This window comes from Brachyhypopomus gauderio, chromosome 5 (genome assembly GCF_052324685.1).
Source record: "Brachyhypopomus gauderio isolate BG-103 chromosome 5, BGAUD_0.2, whole genome shotgun sequence".
In the NCBI taxonomy this organism is placed as follows: domain Eukaryota; kingdom Metazoa; phylum Chordata; class Actinopteri; order Gymnotiformes; family Hypopomidae; genus Brachyhypopomus; species Brachyhypopomus gauderio.
Window position 1 is genome coordinate 28,112,040 of NC_135215.1, and position 21,309 is coordinate 28,133,348.

General features: G+C 44.2%; 3 protein-coding genes across 7 annotated transcripts; 1 reads left to right on the plus strand and 2 right to left on the minus strand.

Annotated features, from left to right (window-relative positions):
- Nucleotides 1–3,857: 3,857 nt before the first annotated feature.
- On the minus strand, nucleotides 3,858–10,936 carry proser2 (proline and serine rich 2). The gene is made up of 4 exons (XM_077006870.1): nucleotides 10,622–10,936; nucleotides 9,644–9,814; nucleotides 7,560–7,818; nucleotides 3,858–7,174 (listed from the first exon to the last, which is right to left on the minus strand). The coding sequence occupies exons 2-4, from the start codon at nucleotides 9,710–9,712 to the stop codon at nucleotides 5,448–5,450; spliced, it is 2,055 nt and encodes a 684-aa protein (XP_076862985.1). The 5' UTR covers nucleotides 9,713–9,814; nucleotides 10,622–10,936; the 3' UTR covers nucleotides 3,858–5,447.
- A 1,746-nt stretch (nucleotides 10,937–12,682) lies between these two features.
- Nucleotides 12,683–14,932, plus strand: echdc3 (enoyl CoA hydratase domain containing 3). The gene is made up of 5 exons (XM_077006876.1): nucleotides 12,683–12,854; nucleotides 13,388–13,509; nucleotides 13,625–13,722; nucleotides 13,880–14,080; nucleotides 14,159–14,932. Exons 1-5 carry the CDS (start codon nucleotides 12,700–12,702, stop codon nucleotides 14,489–14,491), a joined length of 909 nt encoding a protein of 302 aa, XP_076862991.1. The 5' UTR covers nucleotides 12,683–12,699; the 3' UTR covers nucleotides 14,492–14,932.
- Nucleotides 14,930–20,605, minus strand: fbxo7 (F-box protein 7). 5 transcript variants are annotated; one of them, XM_077006873.1, is made up of 10 exons: nucleotides 20,515–20,605; nucleotides 18,669–18,794; nucleotides 18,352–18,568; nucleotides 17,474–17,725; nucleotides 16,827–16,971; nucleotides 16,651–16,734; nucleotides 16,438–16,533; nucleotides 16,122–16,298; nucleotides 15,842–15,888; nucleotides 14,930–15,541 (listed from the first exon to the last, which is right to left on the minus strand). In XM_077006873.1, the coding sequence occupies exons 2-10, from the start codon at nucleotides 18,788–18,790 to the stop codon at nucleotides 15,242–15,244; spliced, it is 1,440 nt and encodes a 479-aa protein (XP_076862988.1). In that variant the 5' UTR covers nucleotides 18,791–18,794; nucleotides 20,515–20,605; the 3' UTR covers nucleotides 14,930–15,241. The 5 variants fall into 5 exon arrangements, with proteins under 5 accessions (XP_076862988.1, XP_076862990.1, XP_076862989.1 ...); XM_077006875.1 differs by lacking the exon at nucleotides 20,515–20,605 and adding an exon at nucleotides 19,416–19,438; XM_077006874.1 differs by lacking the exon at nucleotides 20,515–20,605 and adding an exon at nucleotides 19,339–19,357.
- Nucleotides 20,606–21,309: the final 704 nt, after the last annotated feature.

Below are 21,309 nucleotides of genomic sequence, written 5' to 3' on the forward strand. Positions count from 1 at the left end.
GTAAAAGAGTGATGTACACAAGGACGTCTCATGCCAATTACTCCATTACCACACCAAAACGAGATGGACATCATTAAGCAAGCTTTACTGCTTGTTGTCAGAAACATTACTAAGAGCACTGGCATGCTTTATTCTATTAATAAAGAATAAACCTCAGAAATGTTTCCTCCATGAATTCATGCTTTTGACTCATTTTCATGATATGATTACATCTTGTTTGGACTGTATGTAATTATTTACAAGTTCTTCATGTGTAGTCAGATACTACATATCTGACTACATACAGATGCAGGTAATATGTTAACTAATAATTCTGCTGTACTATTTGTAGACTGATATGATGTATGTTTGACACAGAAAAAGGCAACGCCTGAATAAATAACTTGCAAATAATGGTTTGGATGGGCGTTCTCTGAATGCTGTTGAACAAACTCTATGCGTATATGTAAAAGAGCGCTGCGTTACCTGTGTAGGTGAGTGAGCAGCATGAGGTCATAGGAACATCACCTGTAAGTGCATGAGTAGCCAGCTCAGGCCTGCTCAGCTGCATTCTGCTCAGATCCGCATACCAAGGATTCGCCCTGTATAGTTTATTTTCCTGTTTTCCATCACAACAGGTTGAGCCAGACCAATCCCCATCAACTCACCACACCTACATATCCCAAAATGGAAACTGGGAGGACCAGATGCTTAATAATTTTTCAAGAGAACAAAATTGGACTGGGAAATCCTGTAAAGATGTTCGTACATGTTCTGCGTTTGTTTGTTTTTTTATGATACAAACCACAATTTGGAGGCAATCCTTTTCCCAACAGCATAAGCTGAAGGAGCAGTGATCCACTACCATTTCACAAACTCCACATGCTTGGTTTCATTTAGTTCTTTCATTATGAAACCCCCCAAAAATACAAGGAATTATTATTTTTTTTCATTGTGAATAAGCATTAGACCTAAATCTGATCATCTTCAGACCTATACAAACTGTTAATCTGTATCAGTGTGTTTGTGTGTGTGTATAAGGTCTAAGAGGCAAAAGGTTTGAAGAGAAGATTATTCTCTTCCCTTTTCTTTGTCTCATTCAGAAGCACTTAAGCACTCCCTTGTGACTGGTTACCAGTCATCTAACTGATCAGACTTAAGTTATTCGGACTTGCTTGCGATGATTGATAACAGAGGTTTGTACAGTAGAAACAATATAATCACGATCAATTTAATTAAGACTAACAATTTCTGGTAGGGAATAAATTACATCTTAAATGGTTTAAATAGCATTAAGTAGCATCTTCCAAACATTTCCCTTTCCGTGTCTCAGGCCAACCAACCATACTATGAATTGCATTCTTAGCATACAATCCATCTGAGAAGTCAAATTAGATATGACTGCCTTTCAACATTTTTATTCATGTTTTTAAATAGGTAAATTAGTACTCACTTGACTATTGCACTTGAGCAGTACTAATATTCCCTATCATTTTAATCTAGTGAAATTGGCAAGACTGAAAGATGGACTAAGTCCATCCATCCATCTATTGTCATCCGCTTTATCCAGGTTCAGGTCGCAGGGGCAGTAGCCTAAGCAAAGAGGCCCAGGTTTCCCTCTCCCCAGCCACCTCTTCTAGCTTCTCTGGGAGGATACTTCCCCGTCTTCCCCGGGGTCTCCTCCCAGTTGGGAGTCATGGCCTGGCGGTTAGAGAACTGGTCTTGTGACCGGAGGGTCGTGAGTTCGATTCCCAGACAGGCCATGACTGAGGTGCCCTTGAGCAAGGCACCTAACCCCAACTGCTCAGTTGGGCATGCCTGGAGCACCTCCCTAGGGAGGTGCCCAGGTGGCATCCGGACCAGATGCCCGAACCACCTCAACTGGCTCCTCTCTAAGTGGAGGAGCAGTGACTCTACTCAGAGCCTCTTCCGGATGACCATGCTCCGTACAGGAGAGCCCGGACCCCCTGCGGAGAAAACTCATTTTGGCCGCTTGTATTCGCAATCTCACTTTTCGGTCACTACCCAGAGCTCGTGACCATAGGTAAGAGTCAGAACGTAGATTGACCAGTAAATCGAGAGCTTTGCCTTTTGGCTCAGCTCTCTCTTCTCCACAATGGTCTGTTAGCATCTGCAATATTACAGGCGCAGCACCGATCCGCCTGTCAATTTCTCGTTCCATCCTTCCTTCCCTTATGAACAAAAACCTGAGATACATGAACTCCTCCACTTGAGGCAGGGATTCATTCCCAATCCAGAGAGGTCACTCCACCCTTGTCCGACTGAGTAGGCCTACCATGGTCTCAGTTTTAGAGTCAACTAAGTCATTCCCAGCCAACAATGTTTGATTTTAAGATCTCTCCACACGTGTTCAATGGGATTTAGATCCAGACTCATTGCTGGACACTTCAGAACTCTGAAGTATGTTTGGGGTCACTGTCCTGCTGGAAGACCCATGATCTAGGACACAAACTCAGCTTTCACTGAGCCCCACACTGTGACCCAAAATCCTTTGGTAATCTTCAGATTTCATTGCACATAGTCAAGGCACCCAATGCCAGAGGCAGCAAAACAACCCCAAAACGTCTCTGAACCTTCACTATATTTCCACTATATTTGATTGTAGGCACTTTTCCTTGTAGGCCTCATTCCGTTATGGGTAAACAGTAGAATGATGTGCTTTAACAAAAAGCTATAATCCTTTCCCAGAAGGATTCTGGGTTACTCATGTACATTTTATCAAACTGCAGTGTGGTTTTTTTGTCTGTGTGTCAGCTGTGGGTCTCCTGCCACAACATTTCATTCAAATGTCGACGGATAGCTTGTGCTGAAACTGATGCACCCTGAGCCTGCAGGAGAGCTTGAATTTCTTTGGAGGTTGATTAGAGCTGCTTGATGGGTGCTGCTTCCCCACCATCCGGACATCAATTTTCCTCTTCAGTCCACGTCCAGATTAGCAACAGTGCCATGGGTTATTAACTTCTTGATTATGTTGCGCACCGTGGACAAAGGAACATGAAGATCTCTGGAGATGCACTTATAACCATGAGATTGTTGGTGTTTTCCCACTATTTTGGTTCTGAAGTCCTCAGATAGTTCTCCTCTTTTTGTTCTCTATGCTTAGTGCACACACAGACACACAACACAAAGACTGAGGCAGCTTCTCATTTTTTACCTGGTTTCAGGTGTGATTTGTTTATGGCCCAGACCTGTTTTGTGCCACAGGTGAGTTTGAACGAGCATCACATGTCTGGAACAAAGTTATTTGCCGACAATTTTCAAAAGGTGGCAATAATTTTGTCTGGCCCATTTTGCATTTTATTCTATTTTGCATTTTATTTATAATTTTAAAATTATTATATAAATACCTTGTCAACTATTCTGAATATTTTCCAATGCGAAGAACAAATTACTCTCATAATATATAATACCCCGGTACATAATAATAATGCCCAATAGCATGTTAGCCTATATCGTTCATATTATGTGAGGCAAATAAATATACATGTAACAAGTAAAGACTACAAATGTTTAATCAACATTTAACTTTTTTTTTTTCAAATTTAGCACTATTTTACCATTGTCTGCATGACAAAACTTGTAAGATCACTGGTCATTTTGGATAACATTGTAGTGCAGACATTACAACATCTGGTTGTGAACAATCCTGAATTCTCTGCAGTGGTACATTTCACAACAAAACACTCCTAATGACATTGTTTACATCTAAATTATTTCATTATTCAATGTATTTTAATTCCTGTAATTTAACATTACATAAAGATATTTAAGTAGCCCAACTGAATTATCTTGCACCAATTAGTCAGGTTGCTATATTCTGCAGTCTCTGTGAAGATTCAAGCACATTCTCAAGGTGATTGAGTCCTTTATAACTTTATTCAGCAGGGGAAGTTTCAGAACATGATGTAGAACATTTATTATAACTTAGCAAAAAAAGGCTTTAACAAGAGGTGTGCCATGACAAAAAAAAAATGCCTTTGATTTTGTTCTCGCTGCAATGGTGCTATTTATGAAGGTAGCAGAGAAAAGCAGTGTGTAGCAGAATAGTGTTTGCTGTGTGTGCACATATAAAACACATTCATGTGTTTCAGATCCTTCAATAACTGTAGAATTGCTACAAAAACCGGAGTCTAAATAATAATAATGATAATAAAAAACATAGGCAGACACATTGGCACATAATATACATACAAACACTTAACCTTGAGACAGGACATGGAACTCATTGCATTCACTTATTCTTGTGCCAACACACATACATACACATTCTCTCTTTGCACATTCATTCACACATACATGCATGTATATACACACACACACTGCATTTTACACCACTCATTTCATACTCATTGCAAGGAATTTCTAAAACAGATAAAAAGATATAAGCGCTAAGAGAACAATGAAGTTAAACGTGTTCCTCACTACTCTCCTTGCCAAATTTGGATCACTGTGGTTTAGTAGGCGAGGCACTGCCATCTAAACCTAAAAATACCCTGTGGGCTGGACCAAGGAGAGAGAAACAGGCCCACCCATGTCTCAATGTCTTTTCCACTCAGTAACAAGTTTCAAAATTCATCAATGATGGAAATAGAAATGAATTGTTTCAGAAACTCAAGGACATATTAGTGTAAATTAAAGAGCTGACACACTGCGCAAGAATATGGGAGAGAGAAGACAACTAATTTCACCATGGAACTGGAGAACTCACCCTGCAATCAGAAGATAGCTGAGAAACCATTAATATCATCAGCAATCTGTTTGCCACATCTCTGATCTGGATGCCTGGGATATTTCACACACAGCATACTCACTGCTGCTGAATGTCCTCTTTTAAACACTGCAGCTGTTTAAAATAAAAAAAAAAACATGGCCATTTTACTCTGCATCATGAGGCCATGTATGTATGAAAATATGTTGAGAAGCAACCAAATTCAGCAAAGGCTCTGTGCTCAGCATGTAAACAGGGGCTAAAGTAATCTACACAGATGCATCTCCCGAGTGTCCTTGTGAGGGAATGGCTTGATGCAAGAAAAAAAACATTAAAAGAACAAAACATAGGAACTTAGGACCTGACATTTGTAAGGCCACCTAAGTTAGCTGGGCTTCTGTATTACCTGCCCCCAGGCAGGACCTTTGAATTTCCAAGACAAATGCCACTTTCGCCTTTCGAATTTTTCGCAAATTCACATGCTTGACTTGGTAACTGTTATAAGTGTATGGCAGCTGATGTCATTAATAATGATAGGAAGGTCGTCCACTGTGTGATGCTATACCTTCACTGCAAAGTACTTATTCATAAAGAATTTTGATTACATTAATTGTACAGAACAAGTCAAAGAACACAGAGTACATAATCAAAACAAAATAATACTATTACCTTTAAGCTGAAACAGATGGATGTGGACCTACAAAAACTACACAAAATCCCTTAAAGACTCACTCAGCAATTACGACGTTTTTCTAAGCAGTCCCAGTTTACGCAAGGCATCTCGTCTGGTTTCTTCCGTTGTTCCTTTGCCAGAGAACTGCACTGTGACACCCTCAGCGCGTAAAGAGGATTTGGGAGCAAACATGCTCAGGACCTCTGGAGGCATGTGTGGCCTTTGCACACTCTGGGATGAGGTGGGGCGTGGAGGTCTGGGGGCTGGTGAGGCCTGCATTGCAGGGGGCCTGGCCCGGACCACGGGCTGAGGAACTGGGTCAGGGTGCGAGGGTCTGGCCTCATGGCTGTTCTTGGGCGACTGAGCCTTGCTCTGCCCTTCTGCTTTAGCGAGCGGGAAGACACTGGATCTACTGCCAGTTGGACTGTCGAGGTCGCCAAGACTGGTCCTGGCCGTGACAGTGCTCGTCGGCGAGTGGCCGGCGTGAACAGTGGAAGGGGTTATAACTTTGGATCTGATGCCATAACTGTTGAACTGGGTGTCTGCGGGCTCCTGCTTGACTGGGGGACCACTGGCACCTCTTTGGTCAGAGACGGGCTCGGACTTGGAGCTCACTATGGGATTCAACATGATGGTCTTTCCACCATAGTTGTTAAAGTCACGGTGTGACACCTCCGCACTCGCTGCCGATACTGGAGCACTAGACCTTCTGTTGTAGCTGACAACTGCAGGGGGGTCAGCAGCTGTGATTACAGCTGATTTTCCCCCATAGATGTTAAAGTTGCTAGCACCAATTTCACTCTTCGGTTTTTGCTCATAGCTGCTGCTGTGGCCTGATTCAGCGGCATTTACGCTGCTGTTCTTTAGACTGGCACTGGTGTCAGGACTGTTACTAGCACGTGTAACGGAGGTGTGAGCACTACTGCTAGCTATATCGGGACTGCGACCAGCTTTGTTAATGACTAAGCTAGCAGGTCTGCTGCTCCTGAAGCCACCACTGCCACTGCTGCCACTGCTGCTACTGCTGCCACCGCTACCACTTCTGCCACTGAAGCCACTGCTGCCACTCAAGCCACCGCTGCCACCGCTACCACTGCTGCCACTCAAGCCACTCCTGCCACTCAAGCCACCGCTACCACTGCTGCCACCGCTGCCACTCCAGCCACTGCTGCCACTCAAGCCACCGAAGCCACTGCTCTCCACCTTAGAGCACACCGCTCCTGTTCCCGTGACAGCTGGTGCCGTATTGCTCCCCGTAAGGCCCAGCTTTGACAGCGCCTCCATCCTGGATGCGTTCAGTGTGGGATCTGTGAAGGACACACTCCGGGTGGGCGTGCTGCGAACATGGTTGGGCTCCCCCCCCTCCAGAGGGTGGGCATTGGGGGGGAGGTTGGCCAGCATCTGCGACCGTCGCTCCTGCAAGTTGACAGCTGCCACAGCAATGGAGTGGGGGCTGGGGTCGCAACCGCCCCGCGTCATGCAGATGTTGTCAGGGAGGCGGGCCGGCTTGGCATGCGTGGGCGGGCCACATTTGGAGGGCTGGTTGCGCTGGGCTTCCATGCTACGTCTGCGCTGGAGCAGCATGGAGGGAAGCGAGGGCGAAACACCAGCGCTCTGGTGTTCGGCGAGCCTGCTGGCGATGACCACGGGGGTGGGGACGTAGCCAGGGGGAGGATGGTAGTTACTCTCCTCTGACGAATCAGAGACTGCGGAGGGGGCAGAGAGGGTGGGGTCAGGGAAGGCCATGGAATCCCTTGTGGGCTTCCCCTCAAACTTGGCTTGACTCTGAAAATCTGGCACAGAGAAGAAAGGCACTGTTAAATAGCTAGCACACCTCTCACACAGCCCTTGTTAAACTGGGCAAACTTGCAGTAGTACTAGATTATAAGGCTCTGCGGATTGCAATACCTTTGAAATATTTGCATTCTTCAAATGACATAGCCCAACAACATCTATTAACCAGGTCTGTATTACGACCTGCAAACCTTTGGTTTTTTATTTGTAGCTGTTACAAGATTGTATGACATTTTTTATGACATTTTTCATGTGACATTACATTGAGCCAATGTTCTTATAAAATGTATCATGTGACATTACTCTGAGACACAGTTTTTTTTTACAGCATTTATCATATAATTCTGAGCCACAGTGGCTCCAGTAAGCCCTGACTACTGGTACCTGGTGTGGTGAAGTGAGGTGAGGAGTGGACCAGGTCAATGATGTCATGGTCCATCTGGCTGGGGGACAGGGCAGTGGTAGGTGTCCGGTGTGTGGCCGAACTGGCTGAAGTGCGCAGGTGCTCCTTGGCTGTGACTCTTCCAGATGACGACGCTACACTGTCGTCCTCTAAACCTGTCTGCAGGGAATCGATTGTCTCCTCAAAGAAAAGAATACACTCCTTCTCCTCCAGGCTGAGAAACTGCAGGGCATCATCCTTCTGAAGAGAGAAATGGCGAAACTGTTCAAATACCGACTTTCAAACTGAATCAAAAATGGATAATAACAATGGATAGAACAGCGTGCCAAAGCAATACTGTAGCTTTAAGGTTGTATGTGTATAGGGAAATATTTGCTGTCCAGGAGTTTGGCATTTGGCTTGGTTCAGAAGAACATGAAGCTTTACTTAATTTCAGTAAACTGAAAGCACAACTTCATTCTGTATTTCTGTCGATTTTGGAGACCTATGGCATGTGGTACACTAAAGAGAACCAGACTACTATGATCATCTTGCAAAGCCTGTAATGTGAGCCATCCTCCTCCTTACAGATGGAACTGAAGAAGAGATATGAGGTAGATGGAAAGGTCTGTGGTGATGTGTTAACATTACATAAGCAGTGTTACTCCACTGTAAATGTAGAAAAGAACAGACACCCACCCCAGACATAGGAAACACGAGTAAACAGGAGAGAGGACACTGTGGTTTGTCATAGGTTAGTCTGCTCTTCATTTTTTATTTATTTATTTTTTCTTTGCGTTCCATTTTTCAGAAGAGATCACGCCCTGCGATTTATAGCAGAAACATGGGAGGAGGTGTTGAAGACAAATAGTACGTAAACAGAGAGCCTTTATGACCTGCTGCCTCTCTGTCTTACTCGATCACCTCCCAGCTCCTCCTCTCCCCTCAAACACGCAACACCGTGTGCCGCCCGCCAGCGGTCCACTCCTGTGTGGGTGCGGGCGAGTGTGTGCGTGCGTGTATGAGTGAACAGTGCGCTGCTTGTTTCGTCAACCCCGGGCCCCCACCCCCAACAGGTCCGGCTCTGAAGTGGAAAGGAGGATCCCTCCACCTGCGGCTCCACAGGCCAGAGGGTGGAGGGGGGTCCGTACAATGCTATGCTTCAGAAATAGGAGATTAAGTAAGCCTCTAAGCTTAGGCCTGTACACTACACCTTCAAAAATATATAGCCTATATATATTTTATGAATGCACTCAAAATGTAGAATAGCACCACTGTTTGATGGGGGGGGGAGCAGAACCAGCTTTTCTACTTGTCTAGAATGTAGATAGCAACACACATCACTACACTCTCACATTACTCTGACTCGTGGTAAACACAAAGCATTAGGCTCTGTAGCAAAGAGGCTGTAATGGCTCTATTTCTAATATTATCAGAAAACAATACCAGCACTACTCAAACACAGCGTGGAGGAACAGACACTAGTGTGCACGCGTGTGTTTGTGTGTGAATGTAAGAGAGAGAGAGACAGTGAGAGTGAGTGAGGAGCAAGTTCGTTTAAGAGCCCTATTGCATTACGGTCTCCATCAAAACAATGCTATGATAGGTTCATGACATTACACACACTACAAAACATCTATTCTCAATGTTTGTAGTGTGATAGTTGCTTAAGGTCAACAGTCTTTTAAAACTCTATAGGAGATAAATGTGCTGCTCCTATAAAGATGCGCACACACACGCATGCACGCACACACACACACCTGTGATAGGAGGCCACACCTAGCAGAAAGTATGAAGACCACAATGTGCTTTTCTGTCAAACTCTGCAGTCAAAAACTGCAGCAGAACTGGTTTGCCCCAGTCTCGTCGCCCTCCTTGCATGTGTACAGTTCAGATGTGTGTGTATGTGAGAGAGAGAGCGAGACAGAGAAAGTTAGAGTGTGTATGTGTATATCTAGAATATATATATATATATATGTGTGTGTGTGTTTAGGCAGCTATCTTTGTGTATACTTGGCTGTCCTCATGCAGTTCTATGCTATGTGATGTGTATGTGTTTCTGAGTGTGAGACACCTTTATACTCACAGAGTGGTGAGACATTGAGCCATTGAGTCCATAGTGAAGGCGTGGATTGCTGTGAACGTGAAAATCCATGTTTACCAAGTTTCTTTAGGTGCAGTCAAGTGGTCAAGGTCAACGGTGCAAACATCTCCATAGCTCGTGATGGCCTCAACCGGCCCACATTCGTACGCACACCTGAAAGGCACAGCATTTCAGTGAAAAGAACACCATAAGCCACCTCTAACAGTACAGCCAGCCTCAAAGAGTACTGTCATGTTCATATCACGAGTTAATACTCATGAATGTGAGTTATTAGTATAAACAGTAAAATGTTCCACCAGCTGAGGTAGCTCAGTTGATAGCATGAATGGGCTAGTTGTATGCGGCTCTCGAGGAGCAGTTCAGAGCCGCTAAGATCACGACACGCTTAGGTTTCTAATGATGAAGGGGGAAATGGGAGTTACTAATCAAAAGCGACGTATAAATAAATACATTCCCCCTTATCATTTACAAGAGCATCTTAAAAACCATAGGCTACCTTAACACATTTTTTATTAAACTTCGATTTTATTCTGACCACAAAGTCACCTTAATTGTAACAGGAATGTTAGAACATAGAGCTAGGTTTTCACAAAGAAAGGTAATACATCAACTTTCAATGGTAACGCGAATATTACACTGAACGCTGTTAAGATGATCTTAACGACGCTCTGAAGAAACGGGCTCCACACAACCACAGAGCGTTTCTCACAAGTGCGCTCCGTGCCTGCTGAGGGACCTGGTCCTCCTCCAGCCTTATTCATCACTTTTCTATTCATTGGAGAGTTCAATAAAACCAACGAAGTAAAATGAGGATAGGCAATTTTTTGTTCAATACATAACCCCATAAATTAAACAAAATTAACTGTGATAGACAGCGTTTAACAAAAGCGAAACATAAAACCAAACAAAAATTACTTTTTGACAGAATTACCTATAGAAAAAAATCAATATAAAACGCACCTCTGACTCCAATGACCTGAATTCCGTTTGTCCGCCGATGAACAAACTGCCGAATCCACTTAATGTAGCCAATAAAACATGAAGCTAGTCTATTATACTCGAGGCAAAGGAAACGTGTTTCCCTTTTAACTGCTAGCTAAGAATTGCCTGGGCGCCGTACTCCGTCTTGGCGAAGTCCCTGTGCGTAAGTGGCACGTCTGGTTTTCCAATCACGCGTCACTGTAAGATCTCCTCCCTTACTGGAGACTGCGCGGCAGGCACATGCATACTTTTACTGTTACTTAAACACATACCTTTATGCTCTCACTATGTGACTAATCAGAAAACTTATGCAACTAGTTCAGTACTTTTAAAAAGTAGTTTTCAAAACACCAGGTGAAATAGTGGTTGATTTGTAACAGCATGTGTCAAACATGACCTCCCCTTAGGTAGTTCAGGAACACTAATCTAATGTATCCATGTCAGTTAATGAACTTTGATATCGAGCTTATAATGTTAATATACCTAATAACTTTAGTTGCAAATGCAGTTTACATGGATTAGGTGTGTTTCAGTTGGATTAGACGAGGAGTACCAGAGGCTGTAATGTAAATCCCCAGACTAAATAGTTACATAGGATGTTTTAATATGCCAAACAATACTGATAGAACAACTGAATATTGAAATGAATCACTTAGAGATTTTAGAGATTAATTCATCTCTATTACATAAACGTAAAATGAATTTTCTTTATTTTAAAAGGGTTCAAATATCTATCCATCCATTTTAAAATGTTTATCTTCTTGGTAATTAGCCTTGCAGCAAAATGACAACCACATGAATTTAAGCCTTTGCTTGACACCACTTGATAAGCTATATGGCAATATAATATGTACATTAAACGAGCATAACATGTTTATAACATAAAATCCATTTCTAACATTAGATATCTTGTGTTGTCTATCTGTTACTGTCACTTAAGTTAACTGGTCGGTTTTGACCCGTGACTTAGCCATTAGTTACCCTAAAAACAAATTATATCTCATATATTTTGTTTCTTACCTCTTGGTTATGTTGTTAGACTTCCTTATCCATTACAGTATGGTTTGTTTTGTTTGTTATGGTCCCCTGGGCCTTTCTTTTGACATCATATACAGTACACAAAACTCTAAACTGATTTGGCCTTACATGTCTAGAAATGTCTGCCTTTCCTTGTTTTGTGAGAAAGGCTATAGAAGCCCCTACCTGAAGATGGTTAGAGGAAGAGCTGGCTGTTGGTATACAGTGTGTTTATGATTTCAGTTTTGGGAATTATTATTGTTTTCTAATTATACCTGGGTCGAAACTGAGCCTAACAACAGAAATATCATATTTTCAACAAGAGCATTTTATAATTTAGTAGAAAAAATGTATTTTGTTTGGATATAAGTTCCTGATAAAGTAAAAAGGTCTTGATGCAGTAAACAAATGTATGAATTACTTTTGCATTTAAAACCTACAAACGTGTCGGTCACGACCCTACCACTAGAGGAAGATTAAAAGCAATCTTGTGGTGTTTTAAGAGTATTATGGCGCATGACTCCCTCGTGTGCTAATTAGGTATATGGGGCAGAGATTGGTCCATACATACGAATTCGCAGATTTTACCATATATTTCCAGGATTAGGGCCGTGTTCAAATAGTACAAACATTCATTAATGTGTTATGCTTCGATGATGTCTGAGTGTCGTACGTATGCATTTCCATACGTCCATGGACGTTTTCAAATGCCTTGGTTTGATAGAATAATTAGCATTAACTGGCATTTCATTGCTCTTTAATGTTTTTACTAAAGATGCATATGAGTTGAAATAAACAAATGTGGGATTCGCAATGCATAAATCATTATTGAGGGTGAGCCAACGAATGCTTCTTAGACCAGGTTTTAGTCACACCGTAGTCGGTGAGACTCTGAAGTACAGATAAAAATACTTTAGTTACAAGTCACAAGGGGAACGATCATATATTATGGCTGCCTTCATTCAGCGTCTGAAATGCATTACAGGGCTTAGGACTTTTATTTTGACAAGAGAGGACTGAAAGTTGCGGCACTTGTTCGCATGTTTATTTCCCTGAGAAGTATGTCTGAAGTAGCGTTTCGCAGGTTAGCGAGCCTCACCTGGGTAAGAAGGCATTTTTTGAGGTCTTCGCAAAGGATACTCAGCACTCAAACCACTCCACCACTGACCATACGCGAGCAAGAGGATGGAATAAGGTTCGAGGAGCCCTCGGTGACCTTTTCGTGGGCATATACTTTCGGTGTGGTCTGCAGGGCACAGCTCCAGTATCAGCGTACCTGTGTGACCTTAGTAGAGACGGTGCCGTACAGCAACACCAGCCGAACCGCATGCCAGTTCCTGCCATTTGTGAATGGGGTGTACAGCTTTTTTAAAAGTTTGAATTAGGTCGGGCTAGCTAGCTACAGTTTAGCCGAGAAGAGTCTGGATATAAGAATGTTGTCTTAATTATATTAATGTGTTGAAAGGTTTATTTGAACGTTTCGATAAATTACAAAAAAGCGAATAACTGGCAGTAGCCAATAGAAATGTGGCCTTGGTGCGCTGGATTTTACGAATCTTTAAGTGTTCACTTATATCAAATAATACATTTTATTTCAAGAAGCGATATATTAAAAACAATATTATAAATAGTTCAATCAAAACTTTGTTCTCGAGAAGCTCGCACAACTAGGGTCTCATCTCTTGTAGTTTACAGTGACACACAAGTAAGCTCATGCTGTAATTTTAGGAGGATCGTTTTGAATAACCCAAAGAAGAGGAATGCCTTATCTCTGGCCATGCTAACCTCTCTGCGGGAAGACATCCTGACTGATGTCGACAACGTGGACCTCAGAGTCATCATAATATCAGGCATGTCATATTTGCCAAAGCTCAGAAATCAATCAATTTAAGAAAGCCTGACTTCCATTGAAATACACCAAACAATCTCTACACACAATGTCCCTTTCTCCCCATGCCTTTGTAGCTCGGGGTCCTGTGTTCTCTTCAGGTCATGACCTTAAGGAGCTGACATCGTCACACGGCAGGGACCATCACACTAGTGTGTTTCGTGCTTGCTCAGAGGTTAGACCATAGTCATGCGTTATTAGTCACAAATAATCTGCACTACTGCATTAAAAACACTAATATGTATATAGAAACATTAGCAAGTATGTAAACATTACCATAAAACAGGGTTTTACTTCAGTTAATCCCTCTGTTCACATTATTGTTATTGAAGGTCATGACCCTGATCCAGGATCTACCAGTACCTGTGATCGCCATGGTGAATGGCATTGCTACAGCAGCAGGCTGCCAGTTAGTTGCCAGTTGCGACATTGCTGTGGCAACAGAGAAGTCTACCTTCGCAACCCCCGGTGTGAATGTCGGCTTGTTCTGCTCCACTCCGGGAGTGGCGCTCGGGAGAGCGGTGCCCAGGAAGGTAAGTCCCACGCGCAAAACCCAGGATAGGCAGCAGATATGCGGCTCCACGTGCTCTCATTCCCCACCCCCCCACCAGGTGGCGATGGAGATGTTGTTCACAGGCCGCCCCATCACGGCGCAGGAGGCTCTGCTTCACGGGCTGGTGAGTAAGGTGGTGAGCGAGGAGCGTCTGGAGGAGGAGGCGCTGGGCATGGCGCGGAGGGTGTGCGAGTCCAGCCGGCCAGTCGTGGCTCTGGGGAAAGCGGCGTTCCAAAGGCAGATGGCGCAAAGCCGCGATGCCGCGTACGCCACCGCCGCGGCCGTCATGGTAGAGAACCTGGCGCTGCGAGACGGGCAAGAGGGCATCACAGCCTTCCTGGAGAAACGCAGGCCAATGTGGACCAACAGCACGGAGAGAGCCCACGACTGACTCCCAACACACGAGTGCACAGCTACGCAACTGGGTTTGAAAACCACTTTCTGGAGGTGGGACACACAGTCCAACACTGAGATGGGATGATTTATTCCAAAATGATGTACTGCTTTCTGTGCTGTGTGATAGCAAGTTTGGCTATTTTCAAGACAACTTCCTGTTCATCCCTAGTGCACAAATGAACTGTTGTACTTTTTTCAGGGATGTATGACATCCTTAGATAGATAGATTCACGTTGATAAAAAAAAAAAAAACTAAACATCTATCAGTTTACTGCTCACCGTCTACTTTTCAGTGGCTGTGACTCTGAACATGATGTATTATGATGTAAGCAAATATTAAAATCTGAGAATTTGTTGGGTGGGTTTGTGCTTAAATGTCACCGTTAGTACCAGATGAAGATGTTTAAATGCCAATAAAAGCACTGACAAAACCTGATGTATATGTTCATCTTTACTGAAAAAGAGATGTAAGCACATCCTTCTAGTGAAACCTTTTTTTACTATTTCAGGCCTGTTGAGCGCAATTCCTGATTTTTTAAAGACTGCTCACTAATCATTTTCAAATGCTAATTCTGGCATCTTGCACCATTAAGACGGGAATAACACACTGTATAACTGTCTCATTCCTGAAACAGGGAATGTACTTACTGAACATCACATATGCAAACTTAATCGGAGGTGTGAGTGTACTGGCTTCACTATGTCCATTAGCTCTTACTAGTGTGTGTAAGACACGCACGAATATTCAGATGAAACCTCTCCTGATGTCAGCTGGTCTGCTCCCACCTGGCCTCAATGAACGCCGACCAGTGGGGATCCCAACACCTGGCTCATGACGTGGTAGAGGGCCAATTGGGTCGTAGCGTGGGCGGGGCAGGATCCCTTGTGGGAAAGGTCTCTCATCGTACTCTCCACCGATGATGCCAGGAGGGTAGAAAGGAGCAGGGGGCACAGGGATGGGGTTGAAAGGGAAAACGGGGTAGGGGTAACATCGGATACTGGATAAGCACATCATCTTCCTCTGACTGAATCTCTTTTTGTAAAGCTGTAGGAAAACATAAGAATGTAGGATATAACCGCACTTCTTTTTCTCAACACCACCAATACAATCAAACTGGTTTATACATTAAAACCAAAGCAAGCTGAAGTAAAGTAAAATCAGTAAATAATTGAAATAAACTATAATACAATGAGAATACAGATAACCCTGCATCTCTAAAATGGCATCTTTACAGAAAAGGGTAAAACATTTCAAAGTGTTTTGCGTTTAATGTGAAAAAACTCAGCATTCTTAGGGCAACATATTAATAATGTAACTGCAAATAGAATTGGTTTGTTTCCTCACCTCTTTCCAGTCTGTGTCTCTGTGCTCAGTGTCGGCTCGAATACACACTACAGAAAGAGAAGTCAATTCTGTAAATGGACACAGTTACAGTGGTTCCTTGTACTTCACACACACACACACACACACACACACACACACACACACACACACACACACACACACACACACACACACACACGTTTAATAGAATAATAATCACAATTCTTGCTGGAGGTAATGATAAACTAATCTAGGCTGTGTGTGTGAGAGAGAGAGAGCGAGAGGATGAATATGTGGGTACCTCTGAAATCACGATGCAGGATGTGTCTCCAGATGGCGGGGTCCTGCGTGGCGGAGTGCAAGTGTGTGCAGACCGCCGACAGTGAAAGGAGGGAACGCACGTCCAACAGCCGGAAGATCCTCAGCAGCAGCTCAGGAGGCAGCGCAGCCAGACCAAACAGTGCAGGCAGTCCCAGCACTGCACCAGCAGGGGGAGACACACGCAGCACATGAAGGAACATGTAAAACCAAGAACTGAAACATCAGAGGTGAAGATGGAGAAGGCAGAACTTTTCTAAGTCAGCATCACTAACGCTAATTTTAAAGTAACAGCATACCTTCTCTAGCAGTGGCAATGAGTGGGTAGGCCAGCTGGTCTTTAAAAACACGAGAGAGCTTCTGCAAGTCTTTGTAGACAGCTTCCACATTTTCACCTGCACAGAGACCACATTCAGTCATGACAGGCTTAAAATACAGCATATTTGAAGCTGACAGCACATGACAAAAAGGCGGGGTTCCACGCTGCAAAACTGGCCACGCCCCAGTCACACCTGGCCACGCCCCAGTGATGTATGCATCTGGTTTCAGCACCAACTTCCATGCACTCTCCACTGCGCTGCTCGTCTTCAGAGTGGCTGCGAGGTGAATAAGCACAAAGAAAGCCCATTGGCTACAGCTGCGACAGGCAAACACAGACAAGGGCAGCATTCTGGGTTGACTGGCGTACCATTAAGGACGAGCGTTTGGCCCATCGGCACGGCGACCACCAATGCCGTGCTGTTTTCACAGAGTGGGTGGGTGTACTGCAGTCTGTAAACGCCTCCTGCCGCACGCCAGCCTGAGGGCATCTCTCCCGTCTTGACATCACAACCCTGCACACAGTGCAGAACAAGGTAGCATGCAGTCAGCACGGAACAAACATACTGCAATATTTTTGTTCCATCCCCACATACTGTGTTATCCCAGAATCAGATCCCACTACATGCTTGATGCGTAGAGAACAAAGCTACATCAAAAACAAAAATATATATTTTAAACAAGTATATCTGGACATAGAGACAATGTCATCTTTACTATCAGTTAATCTGAAGGCCAGAATTAACTTTAAGATGGTGGGCCACATATAATTTCGCACAAACCCGCAATGTTATATCCAATAATAAATAATAAATATCTGCAATGCTTGATACAGCACAACTCAAGAAGCTATTCTTTCTTCGCTATGGAGACATTTCTTCCTTTTAGATGCTAACCATCAAACAAGTACCAAACTTCAGAGAAGTTAAACGATGGCACAAAAAAATAAACACACTGTGATGCTCAAGTGTCGGCGTAGATGTTAGAAAACCGAGTGTTCTCTGTGTGACCTATGACCTGTGGCAGGAAGCCGGTTTCCAGGAGCAGCAAGTGACTCGCCACCAGCAGGCAGTCGGAGGCGCACTGGCACCGCGCGGCCCGGAAGAGCACAGCCAGCGAGTGAGGAATCCTGCCCTCCTCTGCCTCACAGCACAGCATGGGCTCAGGGACGAAGGGTGCCGACAGCCCCTCCGCATCCTCCACTTCCGCCATCCCGTCCTCGGGCTCAGGATCATTCATGTGCTTGCTGCTGCTGCTGCTGGGGCCTGCCTGAAGAAAGCAGTGCAGTCAGCACTTCATTACTGTCATCAGAACTGAACAGACACATATACACAGGAGTGCACACACACACACACGCACACAGTGCAGTCACTACTTCATTACTGTCATCAGAACTGAACAGACACATACACACAGGAGTGCGCACACACACACACACACACACACACACACACACAGTGCAGTCACTACTTCATTAATGTCATCAGAACTGAACAGATGCACATACACTGTATTGCAACTATGACCAACCACTTGCTTGTGCCAGCACACTCAAAGAAGCAAAACTATCGCTGTGATTTCACTTTCATTTCACTAGCAAACACTTTCACATTCTTCTTAGGAGAGACAGGAGACAGCTGAACATTTTGACAATTTAACACCTTTTATCAAACAATTTATACTTACATGCACCTATTACCAAGTACAATAGCATGCCAAAAAACACAGATCAAAATCTTGTGACACATGCAACAGGATACACAACTGGGAAATGATTTTGAGTTCTCAGTTTGATCAACAAAACCTCAAACCTACAATCTACACTTGACAGTAGCCTTCATCTGGTTCCATTGTGTGTGTGTGTGTCGCCTCTCCTCACAGACTGCAGTGCTCACCTCTTCACTGGAGCGCTCCATGGCTAACACGGACCGACTCTGCTGGGTGCTCAGAGTCTGGGGGCAGGTGGGCGGGGCTAAGCTGGATGGAGGGCTGTTCTGAGGCAGAACCACGCAGATCATGTCCCCAGACACCACCCCGCACGAGGAGAGGGTCTGCCCTGTGTCCACCAGAGCCTCCTTCCCATTCAGGGACAGAGTGAATTCTGTGTCAGCACTGAAGGAAATACAAACACACACACGTCCCACAGGTGCTTCTGGTGCCATGTCAAGTTTGTTTACTGATTCAGCCAAAGCCTTACTTTCCACAAACTAACCTTAGACCAGTCGAAGGCAACACAACCTCCTTCACTAAGAGGCTAAGTTCTGTCAGGGTTGGATCCGTTCCCTCCAGCTCCACCCGGCTGGTCTGCTTGTTGATCTTCACCCGTATCTTCATACTCCTACAGGAACACGGTGTCAAACAGTGGTATTCTGTGTATATAAAAATGGTTTTGGTCGTCCGGCAGGTCCCTTATGTGTGCGTTGTTATATTTCAACTGAATCTAAACACCATGTCCGGACCAAACGCAGGTTCCCGGTGTTATCTGGACAGAACAGCCGAACACACGCTAACCTGCGTTAACGGCAGCTGGCTCATATTAGTTACGCTAGCTAGCTAACAGTTTGGTTACGAGAACATGCTGAAGTTCGCAGCAACAGCATTTGTATTGTGTTGTATTCGTATTGTACAGACAAAAGTGCGTAACAAGACAAACACGACACGACCGATTTAAACACAGAAAACGTTGATTGACATTTGGGAGGATGAGACACGGCTCGTTACCTAAAGTTTGCGGATTCAAACGTCACAAAGTATCGTAATGTGAAGGCAGAAACGTTATGGCTTTAGTTTCGTTTATAAAATAAGAGTAGCTATATAACCTAAACGCAATAACGGTTAATAATTTCGTTAAATTCTTTTAAATACGTTTAAATTACCGTTACCCGATTATGACACAGTCAAGTCGTTTATTAACTGCGAAATATTAAGAAAGCCCGACTGTTGTGTGCAATGCTGCCACCTGCTGGGCAGTAGTGATGGGCACAGCAGTTCTTTAGATCAGTGGTTCCCAAACTTTTTCTGCCGTGCCCCCCTTTAGTAGATGAGAATATTTTTGCGCCCCCCCTACACACCCCCCCCCCCCCCCCCCATATTGACTGGTGAGAACCCCATAGGTTCACAACTTTGGTCAAACATGAAAAAAATTAACTGCAAGAAACATTTTAAATGGTTCAAGAATTCTAAATGTAATTTAAATTAAATAAGGAGATGAAATAAGAGAAACAGCGATACATATGCGGCTAGTTTGCAAGCGCAGACATCACGCAGAGCACAAAGCATGTAACGGCCAGAAATATGTGTACTGTCTCTTTAAGGGAGCGAGTTGAGCGTGCGTATGGAATATTGTTTTTTTAGCTTTCCGCCGTAGACCGAGTCAGACCACTGCTCTTTAATTTATTTCTGTAAGTAACGCATTAAATGAGCTTTGGACAACTCACCAGTTCATGTATGAACAGTGAAGTATTGCTGGAGCCCAGGTTTATTTTGGTCAACCAGCAAATAAACGGACTAAGTGGAATACCACCAGCGCGAGTATTAGGGTTGAACTAACTCCGAAAAGCAAGCAATACAAGCATAGAATTAGAGTGAATAGATCTGTTTTTATGGATCGGTCACATTGTCCCCGATACCCGATCTAGAATTTTTTCAGATATTAATATCGGAATCGGTGCATCCCTAAGACACATGTGCACGTTTTACTTTCAAGCTCCGCGCCCCCCCTGCAATAGCTCCGCGCCCCACCTAGGGGGCGCGCCCCCCACTTTGGGAACCACTGCTTTAGATGAACTGAATCATTATCAGTTCACTAAAAAGATTCGTTCACCGAATCGTTCAGTGCTTGGCAGGACTCCGACCCACCTAACTGATAACTGAACGGTTAATGTTTCAGTTTAGTTCACGGCCTCGGGGACCAGGGGGCTATTCCACGAAGCGAGCTAACTCAGTAAGCCGGGCTTTTTAAGACAAGCCTGGCTCATTTTGCTCAAATTCGGTTCCACGAAAGAGGCTAGACTTGAGCCTCGCTCAGTTACTACAGCAACATATACGTTTGAACAAACCTGCTCTGTACTGTACCAGGCTAGAGTTGAGGCTTAGCTTAGCTGGACCGCTTCTATAGGCCTTTCTCTCGCTTCCGGGGTCGACATTTCCGGTCTAGACAATTCTGTGTAAAATCATTTCCGTTTGGAGCGTTTGTACTTCTGCCATGGCGCAAGTAGCAAGTGTTTTTGCAGCGTACCGCTGTGCTCTAATTCCAAACAAAAACAGCCTTATTTGAGTTTCCACTCGTTCCCAGCTGACGAAGAACTCAGAAAGAAGTGGTTGATGGCCATTAGAAGGAGTGAGGGGCCGAATTTCCAGGTTATTAGGAACAGCACGCACGTGTGTAGCGCACATTTTGAGCCGCAAGACATCTACGTTACGGCAAAGGGCAAAACGTGGCTGAAGAAAGGTGCTATACCGCGTCGTTTCAGCTGGACTCGGCCAGCGAGGCAGTCTGTGTACAGCAGAGTGAAATCCCGCCTAGAGGCTTTCCGTGCACATCCTATGTACAAGTCTGTCTGGGCTTTGGGTCTAGAGCACACACACACACTATGCTAGGATACCATAATCGGACACAATTTTGTATGCTATAATACTAGAAATGGGAATAATCACCAACCTCTTGGAATGTTTTGTACAAATATGCGTGCCTTCAGGTCAGATTCGTTGTGTTAAGCTAGGTTTATACTTTCGCGAGTGACCGTAGCGCGCGCGTCTGCTCGAACCGCTTGTCCGAAACGATATGTGGTAGTATAAAGAAACACCCCTCAACAACAGGGGAAGAAACATTTACCTGACCAATTTTAATGTTG